The sequence below is a fragment of the Canis aureus genome, chromosome 11 (assembly GCF_053574225.1).
Source record: "Canis aureus isolate CA01 chromosome 11, VMU_Caureus_v.1.0, whole genome shotgun sequence".
NCBI lineage: Eukaryota > Metazoa > Chordata > Mammalia > Carnivora > Canidae > Canis > Canis aureus.
In genome coordinates, this window is record NC_135621.1 from 51,917,911 (window position 1) to 51,942,266 (window position 24,356).

Sequence of the window (24,356 nt, forward strand, 5' to 3'; positions counted from 1 at the left end):
AGTAATTCAATTTCCTCAAGAAGTGAGAGCATAGAAAAGACTTTATGCCCACACAGATATCACAATGTAACTATAACACCACATAGTAGAACATCCTAACTTGTTCCATAGTTTCTCAGCAAATAAGATTGACACCCAATCTACCCATTCAATGGAATAACCTAAACAGAGATCTTTCGACTCCTGCCCCTGAGGAGTCATCGAGTCCCTTTACAGCTCCTCCTGCCCCACAGCAATGAAGGGACTAAGACTCTCCAGCCAGACTGAGGAATGGGTGACTCCGTGTTAGGCACTTACTAGATGCTTTCTACATTTTCTCTCATTTTGTTAATCCTCTTATCCTCTCAGTAGGTTTTATTGTAGTTTGCTTTGTTATTGTTGTTGTTTTATATGAGAAACAAAATTTTAAGTTCATGGCTGAGAAGTAGCAGGCCTAGGATTCTGATTTGGGTCTGCCCAAGTCCAAAGCTTATGCTCATATAAGGCTGCCTCTCTTGGGTAGATTTATCTTCATTTTAGAGATACGGAAACTGAAGTACAGAGATGTTCCTTGTACATTCTGAAAAATCCTTGAGGTGAGCTATGAGAAGGCCACGGTATTTTTGTGTAGGAGATAGGAGGTCAAGGGGGGTATGCAAGGAATGTCTCTGTGTCCCTAAAAATCACAAGCTCCTCCCACTAGGGACATTTGCTAAACAGGCCCACAATGCTAGCATGAAATAATTACAATGAGATGCCAGCTGTGGAGGAGGAAGGTGTCCGTCTTGTCTATTTAATGGGGTGGTTCTACCTTCTGAGGATCCGCTTCTCTCCCTCTCCAGATCTCAGTCCCTCCCCAGCAGCCAACAGTATGAGGCTCTTCCAACTGTGGGCCATTCATTAGATCCATCCAGAGGGGCAGCTCTGGATGAAGAAGAGCCAGCACAAGATCCAATGATCTGGTGGCGGGTGCAGGGGAGACTGAAGGCAATGGTTAACTTCCTTCATTCCCATTATTCCTCCTTCCTTCCCTCTTTCCTTCCTTCTTTCCTTTTCAAATAGTAGAACAAAATGTTATTCCCAAAACACCAGGGGAGACTGTGCTTTTTGTTTGGGCCTGGGAGGCTTCCAAAAATGCTACCTAATTAAACTCTCTGGCAAAGGAAAAACAGTCACCAGACTCCAAGAGAAAACACTGTATTTTCCTAAGCTAGACAAGGCTATCATAATCTGAACGTGGCCAGGAAAGAAAGGTCCAAAAAAGTGATTTCATTCAGAAGAAGAAATGCAGAAAAAGAGGAAAGTGACTGATTACTGGGAACCTACCCCTGCCCAAAGGAACAGGGCATAGCCAGGGAGAGTCGTAGGACCTGTGGTGAAGTAGGTATATCTGTGTTAAATAAGCAAAACCTTCATGTGGGAGGAAAAGACCCCTACATGGACAAAATCAACTGCTCTTTATTTTGTTTCATCAGTTTTATTGGTCATATATCCATGATTCATTATATAAATCTTTCAAAATAACTAGATATTACAAGAATAGTTTACAATTCAGCTCTCATTGCACAAATACTTGATACAGGAAAACATTTTTACAAATACGTATGTTTTCTTATAAGAATACTTTTTTTAAAGATTTTATTTATTTATTCATGAGAGAGAGAGAGAGAGAGAGAGAGAGAGGCAGAGACACAGGCAGAGGGAGAAGCAGGCCCCACGCAGGGAGCCTGATGTGGAACTCGATTCCGGGATTCCAAGATCACACCCTGGGCCGAAGGCAGGTGCTAAACCGCTGAGCCACCCAGGGATCCCCTTATAAGAATACTTTAATAAAGAAAATAAGTCTGTATACATCTTACAGCAAATTCTATGCAGTTTTTTCCCCATTCAACCCTCGTTTTGGGTTTTCCATCCCAGCACATCCATCCCATTCAATAAATCAAATTATAATTTGCTGTTGTTTCTCATTTTCAACCATTATTGAAATTCATTCTGTTAAAGAGTTTTTAGGTTTCTTTTTCTCATCTTTCCTGATTGGAAAGAATTCACATAATTAAGCTAGAAGAGGTAATTTAAACACCATTCCTTCTAATGTAGTTGGCGGCAGTTGGTGCCTGGTGATCTCACTCCTCACTTACACAAGTCCAGGTAAGTAGTTTTACCCCACCACTGCACCAAGCAGAAGGGATATAGTCCTTGCATTCCTAATAGTTTCTAAACTGCAAAAACAAACCCCAGAAATAAGGGTTAAATACAAATATTAAGAAAGCTAAAACATTTGCTAATGATTAGAATAAAGACACTTTTAAATTCAAGGTCTCTTCTAAGTTGAAGAAAACCTAAAAGAAAGGATGTGGCAGTAGTTCTATAAAATACTGAAAAGCGAAAAAATGTCAATCACTTAGGTCAATGGTGTGTTATTTCCAAAGTGCCATAAGAGATGGAATTTTAGACTCTACGGCTAGCTGAACTCAGGATCTGGCATCCTTCTTATGCAGTGGCTTTGAGTAGCCTAATAGTCCCCTGCTCGGGGGCACGTCACCATTCAGGCTGCAGGGGAACTTTTCAGAATACTGAGCACGTTTACCCGAAAAGACAGGATCCACCAGGGGAAACATTTGGCATTTATGCTATTCATTGTTACTGAAGTGTGTCCACTCGGCAAAGCTTGTCTTACTTTTCAGGTAGCATGAATGAAAACCAAGAGACTAGCAGTATTCTACAGCCAAGTTCCTGAGTACTACGCTCTAATTATCCAATATTTTAAAAGGATTCTTTAATCAAGCCCTTGTCCAGTAAGAGATTTAACAGTACTTTGGGACTGCAATATGTCCCATTTCTATTTCTCTTGATTTCTTTCTCACCCCAGTGTAATAAACTGCTACAGGTTTTTACCAAAATACGGTAGCAGTAATTGGAAAGGAGTTTTTCTGGGTTTTTTTGCTTTGTTTTTTTGTTTGTTTGTTTTGTTGTTTTTTTGTTTTTTTTGTTTTTTTTGGAAAGGAGTTATTTTGAATTACCAAAAGTATTCAATCACATTATAACGGGTCACATTTGCATATAACTAATGGCCAAACAATGTCTACTGCAGTGATTTTGCAAATTCAGCATAGTCAATGTATCCATCATTGTTCTTGTCATCGTCTCTCAGAACACCATCTATTAAGTTAATCAGTTCAGCTTCACTCACTGGTGGGGCCTGTTTCCCTTCCTACAAAATACAAAGCAGACAATGATGAGTCACACATTTTACCAGAAGTGCTTAGTTAATGTCCAAAATGTCCGTGCTTATATGTCCACAAGCTCCTTTGGTGTAGTACATAGCTACTTCTAAGAATCCACAAATCACCTATCAGATAGTCAATTCACAACAACTCAAGTTAAAAAGAAAGATGCAATCAAAGTAGGCCCTTGCTTATTAGTTTTAAAAGTTGCTTTTCATTCTTTTCTAATTACAAATGTAACATATGTTCACTGCAGAAAGGTAGGTCTGGCTCACACAGAATGATGAGGTTCCTAATTCCCACAAACCCACAAAGTGGTCTTAGAGAAAAGCTCACAACCCAGGCTCTCCAGAGGGTCAGCTCTGGACGCAATGTGCCCTTGTAAAGCGCAAGCAGTCTGTACCAGACAGCATCTTGGGGTCAGAACAAGAGGAAAGAGCTGCCGACCAGAGGAAGTGGATATAATCTTGGAGGTGAGGGTACCCTCTTGGGGGTGAAGGTGCCCTGCTCCAGAAGCAGATAGAGTGGAGCTGGCTGTGCTGAGTGCTAACACTGTCCATCTAGGCTGATTCTTCCTATGGCACCTCTCCCACGTGCACCCTTTGCTCTCCTACCGCCACCACCAGCCTCGCCTGCCAGGACTGCTGAATCACAATTTCTCCCCCTGATGCAAGTCTTCCCATGCCCATCACTCTGCCTCCCACAGCAAATGATCTTCCCGTGATAGTGCCTATTCTCCTGCACAAAGCCATCGGTACTCCCTGCCACCTTCAAAGCAAACCCACACCTGCTCTTCCGGCAGACAACGGGAGCACACACATCGTCAGCTCTGCCCCTCTTCCTCTCTATGGACTGCAGTGTGGCAGAGCAGGACAGACACTAGACCAGGAGATGCACCATCTCGACTTCAGTGCCCTCACCAGTAACATGGGGGTAACATATGCACCTGCCCTGGCTACTCACAGGCTGTGGCAAAGATCAATCAAGCTCTCTAACCCACTTGAAAGTGCTCTGGAAACCGTCTCATATGGAGCACGTATAATATCACACGAACCCTCAATTTCTGCTGAGTCCCTCGATCCCTTGGTCCCTTGGTTCGCCACTCTTCTCAAAAAAACTTCTCCCCCCCCCCCCAAAAAAAAACAAACAAAACTTCTCCCCTGCTCTGAATTTCAATGTGATCTGTCCTTTAGGTGCTGGTTCTCAGACTCCAGTGCATGGCAGAAATGCCTATAGCACTTGTCAGAGAAACAAGGCCCTGGGGGAATTCAGCCTCAGAGGTCACCCTTTGTGAGAAGGGGCTACGAATAGGAAGTGGCGAGCAGAAAAAGAAGATGCAAGGACAGCACAGTCATCAAGGCTAGGGACTGAACGGCCAGGGCTGGGTTAGGGGGTGGGGTGCAGGAAGAAGGCTTTCCAAGACTATCCACTAAGCCACAGCTGACCTACCTCCTTATGGACATGAGTGATGGCTGTGGAGAGTTCTAGGCCGTCAAGCAAATTATTGCCATCATAATCATGCATTTTGAAATAATGGAGCTGCAGTTCTTGTGGGGACATCTCTGCTTCTGGTTTGTTGATGACACCTTCTAGATGCTCCATGATATGCCTAAAAACCAATAGTTAGACTCAGACCTTTCAGCAGCAACCCCGGGATCATCCCCAAACCTTAAGGACTGAAAAATTCAAGATCGGAAAGTTCACCCATCCCAGAAAAACAAACAAGAGAGACAGAGCACACTCAAGGATGATAGATACAGGCAAGGCCATAAAAGGGGCAGGGAAAGAATCAAACAGTTCACCTGTTAAGCTGGCAAGACTATGGGTGTTCTTCCCTCTCCATTATTAGAATGCTGTTCTAACACTTTCAGGGGCTAACAACTAAAATAAGTTTTTTTGAACCAATTTTAAGATAATAAATAATGTGTGAGGCTAACTGGCCCACGACAAAAGTTGCAACAAATAATTCATGTTTAAATGGGCCAATAAGAAAAGAAAACTGTCTGGTCAGTCAAGAAACTTCAGTTCTATCCTGCCACTACTACTGGTGTATACGTGTGTGAGAACATGTGCGTACACATACACACACGAGTATGAATGTGCGTGTGGTGGGGGTTTGTCTGTATGTCTGCTTGTGGTGAAAGAGAGAGACAAAATGAATTCAGGCAAGTCATTTATCCCATCTAGGCCTCAAGATCCTCCGTCTATGAAATGATGGAAAAAAGACTGCCTGATTTACAGGTGGCTCTAAGGAGTAAGCATCATCCTTGAAAAATGTCAAGGAGTTGTAGAAATAGAAGGGAGAGCGCATGGAGGGAGCCATTACAGCTGGCCATAAGCTGCAGCTGCAGGGGGAGGCCCTGGGCCCCCAGCCCTGGCTGGATACGTACTCTTGGTCGTGCACTGTATTCTTATCCAGGCCCACGCTGCCGGGATGGGAGAAGCTGGCCCCAGGTTCCTCGGCCCCAGCCCCTGGAGCACGGAAGGCCCAGAGCAGGCCACACAGGAAGGGGGTTCTGAGCAGCCACAGGGATCTCATGGTCGCCGGTACCTGGGAGGTGGGGAACATAGAAGGTACAGGTGAAAACACCAGAGCTAAGGTTCTTTCAAAATGTGACGACACAGTGTGCTCCTGGGGAAGGATCTGTAAAAGGAACAAGACTGGGGAACAGATTGTCCAACTGGGCCCTCCAAGTCCCCATCAGTTGAATCAAGGGGGTTGGGAAGGCTCCACATTTTCTGAAGTTCCTTCAAAGTGCCAAGTAACTCAATGAGAGCTTAAAGGGACGTGAAGAGTATTCCTGCCTACAAGAAGCTTACAGTCTGGTAAAATACTTCCTATGGAAAGAACTAATAAGGCAGAAAGTGAAGTGTCCTAAAGAAAAATAAAACTGAAAGTTCAGAAGAAGAAATTTCCTGTGGGTGAGGGTCAGGGAAGGCTGACAGACCTGGGACACTTCAGTTGGGCCTGGACAGACAAATACGCACTGGATGTGTGGGGACTGAAGGACTAAGGCAATGGTGTGAGCACAGAATCAGGTCAGATGAGTGGGAAAGAAACTCCAAGCGGCTTAGTTGAGGGGGGAGCCTAGAGGCCATGAAGCCGGCAGAACAGAGGAAAACAGGACACAGAGACTGACCAGCCATTTTGGGATACGGCTTTGCACACCAGGCCAAGGAGGCTGTAGTTGCTGGAGGATGAATAGACGCCACTGCGCATTTGTGCATGGTGCAGGAGACCAGAGCTTAGTTTCAGAATGGCTCATCCAGCAGCACACTGGGAGCAAGGTATTTAGGGGAGCAAGACCAGAGGCAGGAATGTGATAGTTGAGGAAAGCAAAGAAGCGGGTCACATCAAGGCCTACAGTTGGGGACAGAGAAGACCACATTAACCCTGCCTTGTCCGCCTCCCAGGACGGTGACAGAGACAGGTAAACTAACCGCTGTGAAAGAGCAATGGAAAGAAGAATTACAGAGACATTAGGATGCCATCAAGTACTCCCGGAGTTTGGCTAGACCTGGAACTGTGGCCAACCAGGCATAGTCAGCTCCCCTGCCAGCTCCTGAGGGCAGGAGTACTTTGTTCCCAGAATTCCTCACCAAGGCGCAGGCAGGCCTCTATTAACTGTTAGACTAAAATTCCCAGTCCTTTTGGGGGCTTATAGACCAACCTCAAAAAGGAAGATGAAGGACCACCAAGAGTCCTCCACACCAACACCAAGTCTACACATCCACCTTCCAAAAGGCAGTGGCAGATTCTGTGGGTAACAAGGGCCAGTGATTTCTAACGGGCCAACTAGAGCCATCCCCCCAAACCGACAGCAGGAAAGAGAAAGCTCCAGGTGCTGCTCATTCCCTCGCACCCACCACCCACAGAGCTCACTCCAAAGTGGCTGCTACCTCCAAGCCCTGCACCAGGGACTGAGAAGTAGCTGTGCTATAATCCATCACCATCCCAAAGGGTGAGACTCTGGGAGAATGCCATTCCTACAATCGTCAGGAATATTTCCCAAACCCCTTTTACCTATCAGCAGTATCCACTCCCACAGTCCTCTCCCTAAAGAAATGACCATCACTGGGAAGAAACTTCCAGGGTGCCAAAAAGCAGCATCTAATCTTACCACTGTATAGGGACATCATAATGCAATGTCATACTTAACAATAAGAGATCTTTAATACGCATTTAATAAAGAGCAGACTGCACAAGACTGTAAAGAATAATTTTGTATTCCATACACAGAACAATGACTAAAAACTGTTAAAGATTATCTTTTGAATTATGAGGTGTGATTCTGATTTTTCTTTTTTACTTTTCTATGAATTCTAAAGTTTCTACTAAAAACATGTTTTTTTTCTTTACAAATATGTATTTTAATGTATCCCATCATTTTGTTCCAATAGGTATGGATGGAATTTTTTAAAGGGGGGGCTTTCATTTAATTCCTATCTCTGGAAAATAATTCAGGAACAGAAACTACATTCCCAGTTTTACCAAATAAAAGTGTACAGAACGTGACAAGGCCACTGCCATTGTACCCGGTACCCGAAAACAAGGTCTCAAGTTACTCCCAGCAAGTGACTGCCAGGCCAGAGTAGCGCAGCTTGGTCTTAGTATGCACCTTTACAGTTCTGGGGTAGGAGAGACCAGAGAGGGAAGCCACTTTCTCCCAAGCATCCTAGACTCATGCACAGTATACATCTCTTTCTCCAGCAACCCCTCTTCAATTCTGAGTCTGCTGGGGATCCCTGGGTGGCTCAGCAGTTTAGCCCCTGCCTTTAGCCCAGGGCGTGATCCTGAAGCCCCAGGATTGAGTCCCACATCAGGCTCCCTGCATGGAGCCTGCTTCTCCCTCTGCCTGTGTCTCTGCCTCTGTCTCTGTCTCTCCCTGTGTCTCTTGAGAAAAAATAAATAATAAAATCTTAAAAAAAACATTCCGAGTCTGGTTTAGGCGTTCTTCCCATATGCTCCCCAGTACCTCCCTTCAGAAGAGTCCTGCCTGACAACTGCTGTGAATGCATCCTTGAGAACTGCCTGATTACTTGTCAGTGCTCCCTGTTGGACTGTGCTCTACGAGGGCAGGGACTGAATCCACATTCCTAGCATCAGGTACAGTGCCTGGCACAGGGGCTGGCAGTTCTCAGCCCATGGGGCAATAGTCCTTAGAGGCTAAAGGGGGATTTCCACCTTCACAGATATGCTGCCAAGTTTTGATGTCAATGTAACTGAGCATAAAACCTTTTTTTGAAGATCTGACAGTTGAGTGATCAATGAACCATTTCCTATAACTATGTGGTTGGAAGCTTAATATATCAAATTGAGTATATGGAGGAGGGATAGGCTCTATTTAAATGGCACCAAAAAGCAACCAAGTGATAATTAATACAGTAACTAGGAGTCCACATTATCCCTTCTTCAAGGGAAGCAGAATAAAGGCCAAGTACCACTGGTTTGGAACATGATTCATCTCGGTCTACTGTAGCAGGTTTCTAACAGAATACAACAAAAGCCCAATCTACAAACACAGAGGAGCAACAAATTAACGGGTCACATTCAAAAAGAAATATAAGCGGGATCCCTGGGTGGCGCAGCGGTTTAGCGCCTGTCTTTGGCCCAGGGCGCGATCCTGGAGACCCGGGATCGAATCCCACGTCGGGCTCCTGGTGCATGGAGCCTGCTTCTCCCTCTGCCTGTGTCTCTGCCTCTCTCTCTCTCTCTCTGTGACTATCATAAATAAATAAAAATTTAAAAAAATACTTAAAAAAATAAAAATAAAAAAAAACAAAAAGAAATATAAGCAACTCCCCTTTGCCTGAAGAACATGATGTATCACCCATGCTTCAATGACTTAGTTCAAGGCCATGAGCAAACAGCCTGGTAGATAAGCCCCAGCAGTTCCCAAGTTCATCGCCTTCTTTGGGAAATTGTGAAGGCCAGACTGGAAAAAAAAAAAAATCTAAAGGAGAGACTTTTGAAGGTGACTTCAGAACCCAACCCATGCTTTGAGACATCCTTCACAAGGAGAAGCCTCAGTCCCAGGAGTTTGGTGCCTGATGATGCTCAGAGGTTGGTGTTTTGCAGTGCCTGGAGTGTGACGGGGCTCCCCTCGTTGATGCAGCAGCCTCTTCCAGGCCCAGAGCCTTTGCTCCCACCGTTCCATTCATCCAGCCTCCCTTTCACTTCCAGGTCCCATTCACAGGCATCTCGGGATTGTTCCAGCCACACCAATCATTCTCTCCTCCAGCCTCAGTATGCAGCCTCTCACGACGTACTGTTCTCTTTCCCTCCCTCTGTGAAGGCCAGGAGCCTATCTTATCTGTCTCTCCCTGACTCTACCAATCATAAAGTACAAAGCTGACCCAAGAATGGCACACCTTCAAGTCTGATTCAGGGCAGTGGGTTTTGGCACCTAGATATGTTTCCCTATCACAGACCTGGCCTAAGTTGGAAAAATAACTTTTCTTTGGAGCTCTCCCACTAGGGCTGGCCTGGCCAGCTTGGCCCACCCTCTCCTCTCATTGTGTCGCTGGCCCTATCGGCATGTAAGAGTTTGGAGCCAGCCTTCCTCCCATAAAGACTGCAGCAGCTGTTAGCAGCTTTTCTCTCATGCTGGGGCCCTCAGTCAATTCAAACTCAAAGCAGCCACACTCACCAATATCCAGACATCCTGCACCCAAAGTCAGTGCCAAAGAAAAACTCCCAACACTACTTCCCATTTACCACTGCTATGGTCCTGGACTGAAGGCAAGAATAGAACCAGGTTCCTGGGCCAAAGAAATTGCTACATGGGCTTGGGGTTGAGAATTGGTTCTGAAAAGCAGGGTATTTTTAATAACTTGATCTACAGGTTTGTTCGGGGAGCCCACAGAGCACCAGGCTTCATTTATGCATTCAACCAACACACTTTTTACTAACAGCTTGGTGCCACACAAGGCGCTGAGGACAGAACTGTGATTCAGATGGGCTCCCCTCACACTGATCACAGCCTGGTGGAAAAGAGAGACCAGTAAACAGACACCCATGGAGTACCGCAGGTACGCCGACACACACCTGGAGTAACACAGGAAGGACAAGAAGGATCTTTTTCAAAGTACACAGTACTTCAGGTAGAACGAAAATAATGTAACCAACACCTAAGCCTGTAAGAAACTCGGTCCAGTCCAGGAACTCAAAAAAGGCTCAATAAGGTTGAAGACACAGTAGAGGCAGATGGAAGGATATGATTAGCTTCTCTGAATAATTCTGCAGACTGGCAGGGAACGGACACCTTGTATCCTAGGATAAGCAGGAAGAACACCTGGTCCACTTGATAAGGGGGGGGTGGGGGTGGGGGGAGGTTGCTTGGCCAGAGGACCTGATCCATGGAAGCAGGGTGGGGAAGAGAACTGAGGCAAAAACAGCGAAAAGAGGGCAGCCCGGGGGATCCCTGGGTGGCGCAGCGGTTTGGCGCCTGCCTTTGGCCCAGGGCGCGATCCTGGAGACCCGGGATCGAATCCCACGTCGGGCTCCCGGTGCATGGAGCCTGCTTCTCCCTCTGCCTATGTCTCTGCCTCTCTCTCTCTCTCTCTCTGTGACTATCATAAATAAATAAAAAAAAAATTAAAAAAAAAAAAAAAAAAAGAGGGCAGCCCGGGTGGCTCAGCGGTTTGGCGCCGCCTTCGGCCCGGGGCCTGATCCTGGAGACCTGGGTTCGAGTCCCGCGTCGGGCTCCCCGCGTGGAGCCTGCTTCTCCCTCTGCCTGTGTCTGCGTCTCTCTCTCTCCCTCTCTGTGTCTATCATGAATAAATAAACAAAATCTTAAAAATAAAAAATAAAACCATCACTGTGGCTTTGCAGTACGCAGCAAACTGCAGAAGATCAAGAGGCGCAGGGGACCAGCCGGGAGGCTGCCTGCGGGAGCTCAGACGGTGGACTGACCTCGCTCGGCGGAGGGACGGTCGGGCGATCGCGGCGACGCTCAGGGGCGACGTGGGAGTCGCCAGGGGCGCCGCTGGGCGGGGGGAGGGCGCTCAGGTCTCTGGGCTGCGCAGCGGAGCCTGCGGCTGTCGTGCCCGCGAAGGGCGCGCGGGAGAGGGGCGCTTCCCCGCCTTCCCCCGGGACCTGTGTGCTGTCGGGCCCCCGGGCAGGTGCTCCAGGAGGGCAGAGCCCCGCCCCGGCTGCAGAGCCCCCGCCGGCCAGTCCCAGCACAGGGGGCTCTGCTCCCGGCGGCCGACCCCCACCCCGGCTGGCATCCCGCCCCGCAGCGGGCCCCACCGACCTCCTTCCCCAGGCTCGGGTCGCGAGCCTCAGACGCCGAAGCCCGGCCTCCGCTGCGCCCGGGGTTCCAGGCAGGTCTCCAGACGCGAAGCCTTCCGGCGTGAGCCTCGCCAGCCCCCGTCGGCGGACCGCGGCCCCCCGGCCCCGCCCCCGCCCCGCCCCCGCCCCGCCCCCGCCCCGCCGTGCGCACGCGCGCCCCCTCTGCCCGCCCGTCGGCGCCGCGGAGCCCCGCCCCCGCCCCCGCCCCGCCCGGCGCCCGGCCGCGGACCGCTCGCGAGGGTCCACGTGTCGCGGGCTCGAGTCCAGCGGAGGCCGTTCCTCTGCCTGCCCTCCCCGGCCACAGGCGGCTCGGGCTGGCGGGCCCCCGGCGCCTCCAGGGTTGCTGGGAACGCGGTCCTGCGTGGGGCCCGGATGGCTAACGCGGATGGTCGGAGGCTGCGGCCGGCGCGCAGTGGGCCCCCACCTGGACAGGTTCCTCGGTGCCCCCGACTGCAGGTTGGGACGAAACATCATGGGAGCCCGAATTACTCCGCTGATGAGCCGCCTCGGAGATGCTGGGACTCCACGGCCTCTACCTCCAGCCCCTGCTTGCTGTATTCCACCAGCCGCATCATCGGTAACCTTTACGTCCTATTTATTATACGAGGCCCGCCAAGATTTTAGGGGCAGCCCCGTTCAAACACCACCTTCCTTGTGCAGTTCGCGGCATCACCTGCTCTTAGTAGAAGACAAAGCACTGCAAAACCACAACAGACGCACAGACAAAAGAAACCATAAACCCCGCATAATCCTCCTCTTCCAACTACCCCCCCACCCAAGACTTGTTGTTCCGTGAATATCTACTGGCCAGATGGGTAAAGGAATGTGAGACTGTCTTTTTTTTTTAAAGATTTTATTTATTTATTCATGAGAGACACAGAGAGAGAGAGGGGCAGAGACACGGGCAGAGGGAGAAGCAGGCTCCATGCAGGGAGCCCGACGTGGGACTCGATCCCGGGTCTCCAGGATCACATCCCGGGCTGCAGGCGGTGCTAAACCGCTGAGCCACCAGGCTGCCCCGAGACTGTCTTTTTTTTTTTTAAATCTCCTCTTCCCACTTCTTTTCCTAAAGATACAAAATCATTTTTTCGTGAGTCTGGATCCAGAAAGGGAGAGACTGGGAGAGAAAGAAAGGTTAAGTAAGTGGATGAACCCAGAACCCTCCCTGCATTCTGCGTTATTTAGCAGATCAGGGCCTTGAAAGTTGGCCAAGGTAACCGCCATTGGCAGTGCCTCATTCTTTCTCCCATCTTCATCTGAGAATGAAATGTCAACCCTCCGCCCAGAGAAAAATCCCAGGATCCCAAAGTCCCTGAAGAAACTCTTAATTCAAGGCCCCCTTCTTCTTTCCTTACTCTGAAGTTGGACCTAGCTCGTTCTTCAGCCCTGCATCTGCCATCCATCCATTCTTTCATTTGCTCATTTATTTATTGATCCGGTAACATTTCTTGAGTACTTCCTATGTCCTAGACTGCTCTAGCAGCTACTGGATACACAAGACATGGCCCTGTGCTCTGATTCTGTTTGCCAATACTCCCGCTTTTTCTGTGGATCTTACCCTCTATCTCTCTCTCGAGTTACAATTGCTTTCTATAGATGATTCCCATCATCATTGAAGCTTGTTCTCTGGTTTCTTCGCCACCATGCTACTGCAACTGCTATCTCCATGCAAATCCAGTGGCCCCTTCTGTTTTTGCTTGCCCTCTCAGTACTATTCAACAGTCAACCACTCCCACTTTGAAACACTTTCTTCTCTGGTTTTCTGACATCATGCCCTCTCAGTTAGTCCTCCTACCTCACTGGCTATTCTTTCTTGGGTTCTTTTCACTGGTTTATCTTCTGCTCAACCTATAAATATCAAAGTGCCCAGGGTTCAATCCTGAGTCCCCTTCTCTATCTACCCACTCTTCTCATGTGATTTCATCTAGTCCTGTGGATTTAGGTACCATTTATAAGCAGGTGACTCCCAAATTTTCTCTAACAATGACCTTCTCCTGTAATTCCTAATGCTTAAAAAAAAAAACAACAAAAAAAAAACTGCATACTTGACATCTTTACGTGAATGCCTAATTGGCATCTCAAAACCTGCCTACCCCCAAGTTAATTTTCATCCCCAAACATGTACGTCTCTGTTTTGTCCATGTTAGTGAATATCATTGCCATCCATTCTGTTGTTCAAGCCAAAATTCCAGGAGCTACTCTTATTTTTTTTATTTTTTTTATTTATTTATGATAGTCACAGAGAGAGAGAGAGAGGCAGAGACATAGGCAGAGGGAGAAGCAGGCTCCATGCACCGGGAGCCCGACATGGGATTCGATCCCGGGTCTCCAGGATCGCGCCCTGGGCCAAAGGCAGGCGCCAAACCACTGCGCCACCCAGGGATCCCCAGGAGCTACTCTTATTTCACCCCCAGCTCTACTGAAGTATAATTGATATCCATGAAACCATCACCTGCCACCTGACTTACAGGGAGAGCTTCCTAACTGACTTCCCTGCACACCTTCTTGTCCCCATTCTAGCCCATGAATGAGAACACACATTAATTTAAGCCATTTATAGTGAATGTCCTGTAACTTGTACCGTTCCTCACAGGTAAGTAATTTGGTGTCACTAGAAAGACACTAAAAACAGACATTAAAATGTGGAATAAGCTACTGAATATTAAGGTAACCAGAGTTGAAGACTTTCTATTCCAAATTGGAAAGCTGGTGACCAACTTGTTAAGCCATAGTGAAACTGTCAAACTGCTGTCACTTGCTGTGCCAACCAACGCTGTATTGTAGGAGCGATCTTAAGAACAAGACAAAACATTATCGGTGTTGGCTTTTCTCCCCCCTTTAGTAGCTTTCAGTAAAGTTCTTTAAGAGAGTGACAAATCTAGATTAGAAGTATCTGATTTGAAGGCAGAGATTAAAATAAGACTTTGGTAAGAGAGGAATACCTTACTGGCAGCTTACAACCTAAATTGGTCACATCCCACAACTTGGAGCCTCACTGGTTTGAAACAAATACTTTTCTTTGTATAGCCAAGGTGAAGCCAGCACAACTGGAGAGGCAGCTTTATCAGGAGGTAAGACTGAGGCCAAGGTAGCAAAAATGGGCTTGAGGTGGCATCTCTCCCTGCAGCTTTGTATTGAATTGCCTCAACTGTAAGTGAGCACATACAAAAGCAGTCCCTCAAAGACTTAAATACTCTAATACTTGGTTTGCTTGTTTTGCAAAAATAAACACTTGAGGTAGTCACAAGAAACTAATAAAAGAGAACAAAGGTGAGAATAAGGCCTTAATTTATTATTTCTTTTGGTATTGTTTTGATTTTTTTTTTAAACAAGAAAAACATTACCTATTCAGAAAAAAAAATTTATATCTTTAATTTAGAAAACCATTTAAAGACTCCCTATATAAGGGATTACTTATCCATGGAATTGACCAGAAGCCTAACAAATGACTGAGGGAATCATTTGTGTCCTTAAAATCAAGCCTGGTCAACACTGTTCTGTTACTGTTTAACCCTTAGGGCAATCCCTGGATTCCTGAATTCCCTCCAACAGGGAGTAGGATGCAAACACTGTGCATTCCACACAACTAGGGGACAGAAGACATGAGGGGCCACCAGGTTCCCCAATAAAAAACTTAATGCACTGCCATGGAAGGGATCCCTTGCTATAGCTTTCTAGCAGGAATGGCTATGTTTTACTGAAGGGAGTATATTATGCTCTCCATTCTTCTTCTTCTTTTTTTTTTTTTTTCCCTAAAAGGAAGCTTTCATGGTTTCTTCACATTGTGCACTGGAAGTGTTTTTATACGTTTTATTGTTGTAGAGTGTAGAGGAAAGACACACTCCTATTTTCTTTTACTCAGAAACACAATACCTCTGATTCCAGGTATGTGGATTTTCCCCCCACACCAAGCAATTCTCTGCAACACCAGCTGAGTGTACTACAATGCAATTCAATTCTGACACTAAGTGGGGTTGGTGCAGACCCCACAGTTTAAAGGCTCAGTCCCATAAGACTGCCCCCCCCCCACTTCAGATGACAATCACAATAGTAGGTCCACAGGTTACCTACAACTACTGTCCAATTTGGCTATAAATTGGAGGTTTCTAAGACTCCCTCCTTGGACTTGATCATTTGCTAGAATAGCTTCTAAAACTCAGGGAAATGCTTACTTATGCTTCCCAGTTTATTATATCTTAAAAGATACAAATGAATAGCCAGATTTGGAAATAAAGAGTCTGGAAGGGTCCCAAGTGTAGGAGCTCCTGTCCCTGCCAAGTTTGGGTGCACCATCCTCCCAAAACATTGTCATATTCACCAACCCAGAGGCTCTCCAAAATCTGTACTACTGGGATTTTTATGATCACTTCCTGACATAAGCATGACTGATTATTATTGATATCAATCTCCAGTCCCTCTCCCCTTCCTGGAGGATGGGATGTGGAGCTGAAAGTTCCAAACTTCTAATCATGGCTTGGTCTTTCTGGTGACCAGGCCCCATGCTGAAGTGATCCAGGAGCCCACCAAGAGTCACCTCATTAAAACAAAACACTCCCATTACCCAGGAAATTCCAAGGGATTTAGGAACTGTGTCAGGAACCAGGGTCAAAGATCAAATATTAGAACAAAAGATGTGTTCCTAGTGTTCTTGTCACTTGGGAAATTATAGAGGTTTTTGGAGCTCTATAACTCCTGAACCAGGGGCAGAGACCACCATATGTATTTTTTATTAATTCACAATAGTATAAACAAAGGAAAGTATACATATAGAAAAGCATACAACTCAACAAATCTTCAGAAACCGAACACACCCATATAACCAGCACCCAGATCAAGAAAGAAAACATTAGGGCAGCCCCAGTGGTGCGGCGGTTTAGTGCTACCTACGGCCCGGGGTGTGATCCTGGGGACCCAGGTTCGAGTCCCACGTCGGGCTCCCTGAGTGGAGCCTGCTTCTCCCTCTGCCTGTGTCTCTGCCTCTCTCTTTCTGTGTCTCTCATGAATAAAATCTCATTTATTTATTTATTCATGCCCAATAAATAAAATCTTTAAAAAAATTAAAAAAAAAAAGAACATTACCAACACCCTGGCATCCCCCCTGCCCTCCCTTCCAAGTACCACCCTCTCCCCAAAGGGTAACTGCTATCCTGACTTCTATGGCACAGAGGCATTTTACCTGTTTTTGTATTTTCTATAGATGTAATCACATGGTACATACTCTTTTGTGTCTGGCTTCTTTGACTCAACATTGAGATTCCTCTATAGCATGTACAGTTTTAGATCATTCTCATTTCTGCGTGCTATTCTATGCACATTTGGGTTTGAGGCTATTACAAATAATGCTTCTTTGAATGTTGCAGAACATTTCTTTTGTTATACATCTGTTCACATCTCCGTCAGGTATCTACCTTGGAACAGAAACTGCTAGCTCATAGGGAACACAGATGTTCGGTGTTATTAGATACTGCCAAGAGTTTCCCCAAGTGGCTGTGACAATTTATACACCAGCAAGAGCATGTGACAGTTCTGTTGTTCCCCATTCTCCCAACACTTGGTACTGTCTTTTTCATTTTGGCAGAGAACTTAAACTTTAGTGTAAGTCATCAGGCCATGAGAAACCATATCTGTACCTGAACGAGTGGCCTGCACACAGAGTACCTGGACCCCATGCTGTCTGTAGAGCTGGCTGAAACTTTAGGATTATCTCCTTTATGGAGGAGTGAGTATGTTCTGTGCAAAATGTGCATACGGGAAAGAGGGGTGTGAGTAGGTTGTAGGTAACCAAAGAGCTGCACCATGCTGATTCCGGTGAGTTAGACTGGGTGGTGGTAGCCCAGTTTCAAATGTCCACCCTCTTCCTCCTGTCTGTTGCCACAATAAAGGCTAAAAAACATTAAATACTTACTTTTCTGTCTTTTTTGTAGCTAAATGGCCATGTGATATGGTTCTGGCAGTGAGATGCAGGGAAACCTGGGAAATCTTCTGCATTTCTGATAAAAGAGCTAAGTGACTGGTTCAGACCTTTCCCCTTCCAGTCCTGAGTGGGGATGTACCCCCTTAGCAGTCATGTGCAACTGTGAAGGGAAATCAGGGAGAATTTCAGAAGGACTACTCAAATGCTCTGGAGCTGCTGAACCAGCACCAACAGCTGCCTGCCTTTGGATATCCTGTTAGGTGTAGAGAACTCCTGCTTGAGCTACTTACTCTAAGACTGTCACTTGCATTCCAAAGCATTCCTAAGTGATACAGAGGCCAAGTGAGATATGGACTCAACTGAATTGATCAAGGGGAGGTCACTGGGGGCTCAGGAAGCAGCTGATGTGGAGTGCTGGACAGTAGCCAGATTGCAGTGCCTGATGAGCAGCTGGTAGGTAAGCCCCCAGGTACAACAAATATGAGCAAGTCTTCCAAGCACTGACTGTGAAGGGAAAGAAAAGGAGGTAGAGGGGGACACAGGATCCAGGAAGGGTTGTCTTTAAAATGGAGTGCCATGTGTATGTCTTACACCCTTTTGGAAAGGAGCCGGTAAAGATCAGACTAAAGACATAGCAGAGTGAGCAAAATTGAAAGGATAAGATTTCTAAGGAGGCAGGAGACAATGGATCTAAAGCCCAGATGGGGACTGGCCTTGGATTTGGGAAGCATGGCTATTTTCTAACAGTGCTGTGATTGAAGGAGGAGAGACTGAGTGGGTCAAAGTTTGAAATCATCATGGTGTAACTGGGAAAGCCAACTGCCTAGAGGAAACCAAAGGCTTTCTGGCCTGACTTGAAGGTCTAGTTGAAATTGGAAGTTGTTCATTTCTAATGATATAGTCTTCATACTTATTTGAATAAATACATTGGTATTATACATTTCAGTCCCCGCAAAGAGACTTTTTAAAAAAGATACTCCTAGAGGCTTTGATTGTGTTCTGAGCTAAGAATCTAAAATTCTGAGTTTGTGATTTTTTTCAATTTAACCTTTTTTTCTTTTCTTTTTTTTTTTTTTTAAAGTACACTCCACAGGGGTGCCTGGGTGGTTCAGTGGTTAAGTGGCTGCATTTGGCTAAGGTCAGTGGTTAAGTATCTGCATTTGGCTAAGGTCGTGATCCCGGGGTCCTGTATTGAGTACTGCATCGGGCTCCCTGCAGGGAGCCTGCTTCTCCAACCGACTAAGTCTCTGTCTCTCTCTGTGTATCTCTCATGAATAAATAGAAATTGAATCTTTATTTTTTTTAAAGATTTATTTATTTATTCATGAGAGACACAGAGAGAGGCAGAGACATATGCAGAGGGAGAAGCAGGCTCCTTGTAGGGAGCCTGATGTGGGACTAGATCCTGGATCTCAAGATCATGCCCTGAACTGAAGCCACCCAGGCATCCTGAAATAGAATATTAAAAATATATATATATTTATTTTTTAAGATTTTATTTATTTATTCATGAGAGACACACACACACACAGAGGCAGAGACACAGGCAGAGGGAGAAGCAGGCTCCATGCAGGGAGCCTGATGTGGGACTCGATCCCGGAACTCCAGGATCACACCTTGGGCTGAAGGCAGGTGCTAAACCACTGAGCCACCTGGGGATCCCCCTAAAAAAAAAAAAAAAAAAAAAAAAAAAAAGTACACTCCACACCTAATATGGGACTTGAACTCATGACCCTGAAATCAAGAGTCACATTTATTGACTGAGCTAACCAGGTGCCCTTTAATTTAATTTTTTAAAGTTCTCTTATGGGATCCCTGGGTGGCGCAGCGGTTTGGCGCCTGCCTTTGGCCCAGGGCGCGATCCTGGAGACCCGGGATCCAAACCCACGTCGGGCTCCCGGTACATGGAGCCTGCTTCTCCCTCTGCGGGTGTCTCTGCCCCTCTCTCTCTCTCTGTGTGACTATCATAAATAAATAAATAAATAAAGCTTTCTTATGCTTAAAGCCATCAGAACTAGGCAGCTGCTTACAGTAAGCAGCTGCCTAGTTCTGACATTCTTTGTGCTCCTCATTCCATTACAATGACCCCTCACTCTTCCCAAGAAGCATGAGTACCTCCAAGAGTACATGCAGACATTCCAAGGGTGCCCAGGCATGGGTAGTTTTAGAGTTTACTTTCTGACTCTCTGTTTTCATACACACACTTTTTGCTAAAACTGACCTGCCTGAGGAGGACCTGCCTTGGAACATGAAGCCACTTCTCTTTTCCAGCCTCCCCTTTATTTTAAAAAAAAAATGTTTTTAAAGATTTTATTTATTTCTTCATGGGAGACACACAGAGAGAGGCAGAGACACAGGCAGAGGGAGAAGCAGGCTCCATAAAGGGAGCCGGATGTGGAACTCAATCCCAGGTCTCCAGGATCACGCCCTGGGCTGAAGGCAGGCAGTAAACTGCTGAGCCACCCAGGCTGCCCCACAGCCTCCCCTTTAGCTATCATGCTTTTTTTTTTTTTTTTTTTCAGAGCCATCATGCTTTAATTATTTTTTTAAGAGAAGATTTTTTTTTTTTAAGATTTTATTTATTCATAGAGACATACAGAGAGAGTGAGAGAGAGAGAGAGAGGCAGAGACACAGGCAGAGGGAGAAGCCGACTCCAGGCAGGGAGCCCGACCTGGGACTCGATCCAGGGTCTCCAGGATCACACCTCAGGCTGCAGGCGGCGTAAACTGCTGCACCACGGGGGCTGCTAGAGCCATCATGCTTTAAACAATGAAAACACCACCCTACATCTTACCAAGAAGCATTGTCCTAGGATACACAAAGCTCAAGATAACCACAAAAGGGGCAATTCCAACTACTGATGTCACTGAAGTCTGCTTTAATCAAGATATGGGGTAGGGCTTTGTATTTCTCCTCTTACTCTTATTTATGATAAGAGTGAAACACAGCAGAGTTTTGGATTCTGTTGGATGATCTGAATTCAGACCTACTATACTTGGGGGTGGTGGAAATGATGGTCATCTGCATTTAATGACTCTGCTTCTTCCATTGCTGACTATTATCAAAAAACTCATGACTTTTGGTGAAAAATCCAACTGTTGATTTTTTTAAACTTCTAAGTAGATAGGTCTTCCTTCTACTAGGTCAAACACATTAGCATTTCTTAATATCGCTTTTATCTCCTCTCCTCTCTCATCATGTTGTTCTTGTTTGGAGTTTTCGACATTAGTTCTTCTGGATAAACATTCTCTTTTCAGGATCCCTGAATGGCTAAGTGGCTGAGTGTCTACCTTCCCACAGGGAGCCTGCTTCTCCCTCTGCCTCTCTCTGTGTTGTCTCTCATGAATAAATAGATAAAATCTTTTAAAAAAAAGGGGGGGGGGTTAGTCACTATTCTGTTAACAAGAAGGAATTTAAAAGAGAAAAAAACTAAAGACACTCAAGGAACAGGAAGTGTTTAGATCTTTTGGTTTGCTATTTGGGTAGAGGGAGGCTAATCGTTCAGCTGATATCTGGCAGAGTCTAGTCTGTGACATGTGCTCTTGAACAAGCTGTCTGGGGGAAAACAAAAGATAACAGTTTTAGCTACTGACAGATTCTTCTGAGGAGTTGGAGATTTTAATTGTAGAATAGTCATGCCAGGCTGACGCTATGTTAGATCAGGTCTATACCATTTCCCTCTTGAGAATTTCTTAGCTCTCACTCATGGTGATTTATCCTCCTGTATTTTGTAATTTTAGATGATGAGCTCATCTTCAGTGGGCCTTTTATATGGGAACCTTGTGTGGCCTGGATGGTGTGTTTCTTCAGAGATATTTTATGTTTGCTTCTGTTTGGTATCCATTTTTGCGTTAATTTTTCAACGCACAGGCACCCACTTTCCATAGGTAGTGTAAGATTGTACTTTAGACCTGAGTAAGAACAGACTGGTATTATAATTTCTCAGGGGAACATTTTTTAACTCAATCAAGATGCTAGGCTAAGAGAGACAGCTTCACTGTTTCTCTGTGTGTCTCTGCATATTTCATCTTTGGTTCATACTTTCACCAAAGGTACAGCCGTTTGAGGGTCCTAGTTTTATGAGGAAGTACATGTCTATTTTTGTGCTTTTGTTAATGCAAGGTCTCTTCTTTTGTTACTACAGGTCCATTAAAAAATGCCTTGGTTTGGGGCACCTGGGTGGCTCAGTGGTTGTGTGTCTGTCTGCATTTGGCTCAGTTCGTGATCCCGCACTGGGCTCCCTATGGAGAGCCTGCTTCTCCCTCTGCCTGTGTCTCTGCCTCTCTCTGTGTGTGTCTCTCATGAATAAATAAATAAAATCTTAAAAAAAAAAAAAAAAAAAGCACCTTGATTCTTGAGACTAGTAAACTCCTGGGGGCAGGGGATGGGGGGCTCCACATCAGCTCATGCAACATTCTCTTTTTTTTTTTCATGCAACATTCTCATTGCTCCTCCCCTCAACTGAGCTCCCTCTTAATTTTTTTTTTTTTAAGATTTTATTTATTTATTCATGAAAGACACAGAGAGAGTGAGAGAGAGGCAGAGACAGAGGCAGAGGGAGAAGCAGGCTCCATGCAGGGAGCCTGATGTGGGACTCGATCCCAGGTCCCCAGGATCAGGCCCTAGGCCGAAGGTGGCACTAAACCGCTGAGCCACCGGGGCTGCCCTCCCTCTTAATTTTTGATCACAGAGAATTTTCCCTACCTTCTGTGAGCTTAAGTCTCCAATCAACTGAAAGCTTAATTTAAAAAAAGGAAAAAAAAAGCTTAATTTATTTTACCATGATTTCAAGATGTTTTCAAAGAAAGAGAATACATACGGAATATATTCATATATAAAGTGTAGTGTGAATGGTAGGAAAAGACAATTCACAAACTTGTCTGGACTTCTCTCTCATCTTCCCCCGAGTCTCCACCATTATGTTTTGCATGTTTTGTTCTTCTCTAAGCAACATTAATAACTGTTTTCCCTTCTCTATCCAACATCTAACCACAGTTTTAATAACAATAAATGAAGGATGGATAAGTGAATGAATCAGTTAAACAATTTGTTCCCACAACCATCAGTGACACCTACTGAGTGTCTATATCTGGAATTCCGATTATTACAAATATACTGAAGATTGCAATAACAAACAGAAAACAGGGACACTTGGGTGGCTCAATGGTTGAGCAACTGCCTTTGGCTCAGGGCGTGATCCTAGAGTTCTGGGATCCAGTCCTGCATCAGGCTCCCCATAGGGAGCCTGCTTCTCCCTCTGCCTATGTCTTCTGCCTCTCTGTGTCTCTCATGAGTAAATAAATAAAATCTTTAAAAAAAAAAACAAAAAACAAAACCAGAAAACGGAAGAGGCAAGAGAAGAGTTTTAAAATGTATTACACTGAGTACCGCACCTCTTTAAGGAAAAAAAAAAAAAAAAGCCTTGCAGTAATTAAATACTGAAAGTGAACAGAGTTGAATTGTAAGACACAGACCATGTTAAAACGTAGTTGGCAGATGAATGAATATGAACTTGACCAGTAGGGGAAGGCTCTACAGCGTAGGTGGGAGCTGGACTGAGCTTGACTCATGGGTGGGAGCTTGACTCATGACACTGGGATCCATACAGGACATTAGCTAAACACATACAATAAACTATTTCAGTCTGGCTACTCACATTACAAAAGTCTCTTCATATAGAGGACATTTTCTACAGCATCATTTCGGCCCTCCTAGTAAGATTTAATTTATAAAACTTCAACAGGAATGTTACTTTTCAGTGTCATAGTAATTGTAGGAACAGAGGTAGTTAATCCTCTTGGAGTTTTTTCAGCCCCTGTTTACTCCAAGAATTAGCTCAAATCCTCTGCTTAGTCATCAAGTGGTTCATTATCCTTTGTAAGTGATTAGGAGAAGGGTTCTCGGGGTCTACAGTACATTCAAGGACCATGCCTGACATGGAGAAAATTAAAATGAAAAGGGACTTCTTTTGACAAAGCATCCTTTGTTCAAAAAAGGGTAAACTTTTAATGATAGAAATGGATCCTTCTGGAAAAATATTTTATTTTAGTAACTGCCATATAGTCACAGAACATTCCAGAGTATTTTTTTTAAGATTTTATATATTTATTCATGAGACACACAGAGAGAGAGGCAGAGACTTAGGCAGAGGGAGAAGCAGGCTCCCTGTAGGGAGCCTGATGTGAGACTCAATTCCAGGACCCCGGGATCATGACCTGAGCCAAAGGCAGCCGCTCAAACACTGAACCACCCAGGCATCCTCCTTCCAGAGTATTTAAATGAACCTCTCTGTACTGACTGATGACTCATCCTCTACTATATGGCAGTAGAAGGGAGGATGTTGAGGATAAAGTGGGTCATTTTAGATGCCACCCTGGGGGTATACTACCAGGATTGCCAAGGTCAGGCCTTAAGCAAATAACCCTCTTCATCCAAGTTCAATGAGAGAATTCAGTGTAAAACACTTGGTCTTCTTTTTCTTGTAAGGTCCATATAAACTTGCTCTGTATCTGCTCAACATGTTTCTGAAACAGCTCACATACCCTTTATTCTTTATAATCAAAACCTTTCCTGATGTTAGGAGTAGCTTGGAAAGCCCAATCCAGAGTCTATCAGGAACATCTTCTAACCATACCTACACACTGAGGTGGGTACGAAGCAGAGCTGGAAGGCACCGCAGTCTTCCAGGGGGCAGAGCAGCAGAGGGCTGGACCGCAGCAGACTCTTGGAGCCAGGCATGGAGGAGCCCTAGTTGCAGGAGGCCAGCAGCGCTGACCTGGGAGAGGTCCCTGTGTCGAGGGGAACAGCTCCTTGACTCTGTACATCTTTCTCTCCCTGCTGACTCAGCCTGGTTTGGGCTTGCCTAGGGCTCAATTCATTATCTTATTATCTTTACAACTTTATTCCCACTGCTTACAAGCAAATTCTTTCCAAGTTTCTTAGTCG

General features: G+C 45.6%; 2 protein-coding genes across 5 annotated transcripts in view; one reads left to right on the forward strand and one right to left on the reverse strand.

The window, feature by feature from the left end:
* Positions 1 to 1,436: 1,436 nt before the first annotated feature.
* On the reverse strand, positions 1,437 to 11,605 carry MCFD2 (multiple coagulation factor deficiency 2, ER cargo receptor complex subunit). 2 transcript variants are annotated; one of them, XM_077915298.1, is made up of 4 exons: positions 11,459 to 11,605; positions 5,594 to 5,754; positions 4,653 to 4,812; positions 1,437 to 3,190 (listed from the first exon to the last, which is right to left on the reverse strand). In XM_077915298.1, the coding sequence occupies exons 2-4, from the start codon at positions 5,740 to 5,742 to the stop codon at positions 3,062 to 3,064; spliced, it is 438 nt and encodes a 145-aa protein (XP_077771424.1). In that variant the 5' UTR covers positions 5,743 to 5,754; positions 11,459 to 11,605; the 3' UTR covers positions 1,437 to 3,061. The 2 variants fall into 2 exon arrangements, with proteins under 2 accessions (XP_077771424.1, XP_077771425.1); XM_077915299.1 differs by lacking the exon at positions 11,459 to 11,605 and adding an exon at positions 11,119 to 11,408.
* A 148-nt stretch (positions 11,606 to 11,753) lies between these two features.
* The window catches only part of TTC7A (tetratricopeptide repeat domain 7A), a 144,069-nt gene continuing 131,466 nt past the window's right edge, over positions 11,754 to 24,356 (forward strand). For all 3 annotated transcript variants that reach the window (XM_077915291.1, XM_077915293.1, XM_077915296.1), the window contains exon 1: positions 11,754 to 12,073. In XM_077915291.1, coding sequence (XP_077771417.1) covers positions 11,869 to 12,073 — 205 coding nt within the window. In that variant the 5' untranslated portion in view covers positions 11,754 to 11,868. The remainder of the gene's footprint in view (positions 12,074 to 24,356) is intronic.

Bases quoted from the DNA above. Each gene is read 5' to 3' on its own strand.
- MCFD2 (XM_077915298.1), bottom strand. From the start codon at position 5,742: ATGAGATCCCTGTGGCTGCTCAGAACCCCCTTCCTGTGTGGCCTGCTC. The intron at 4,813-5,593 runs GTACGTATCCAG...ATTGGTTTTTAG, and splicing joins AATACAGTGCACGACCAAGA to GCATATCATGGAGCATCTAG. The intron at 3,191-4,652 runs GTAGGTCAGCTG...TGTATTTTGTAG, and splicing joins TCACTCATGTCCATAAGGAG to GAAGGGAAACAGGCCCCACC.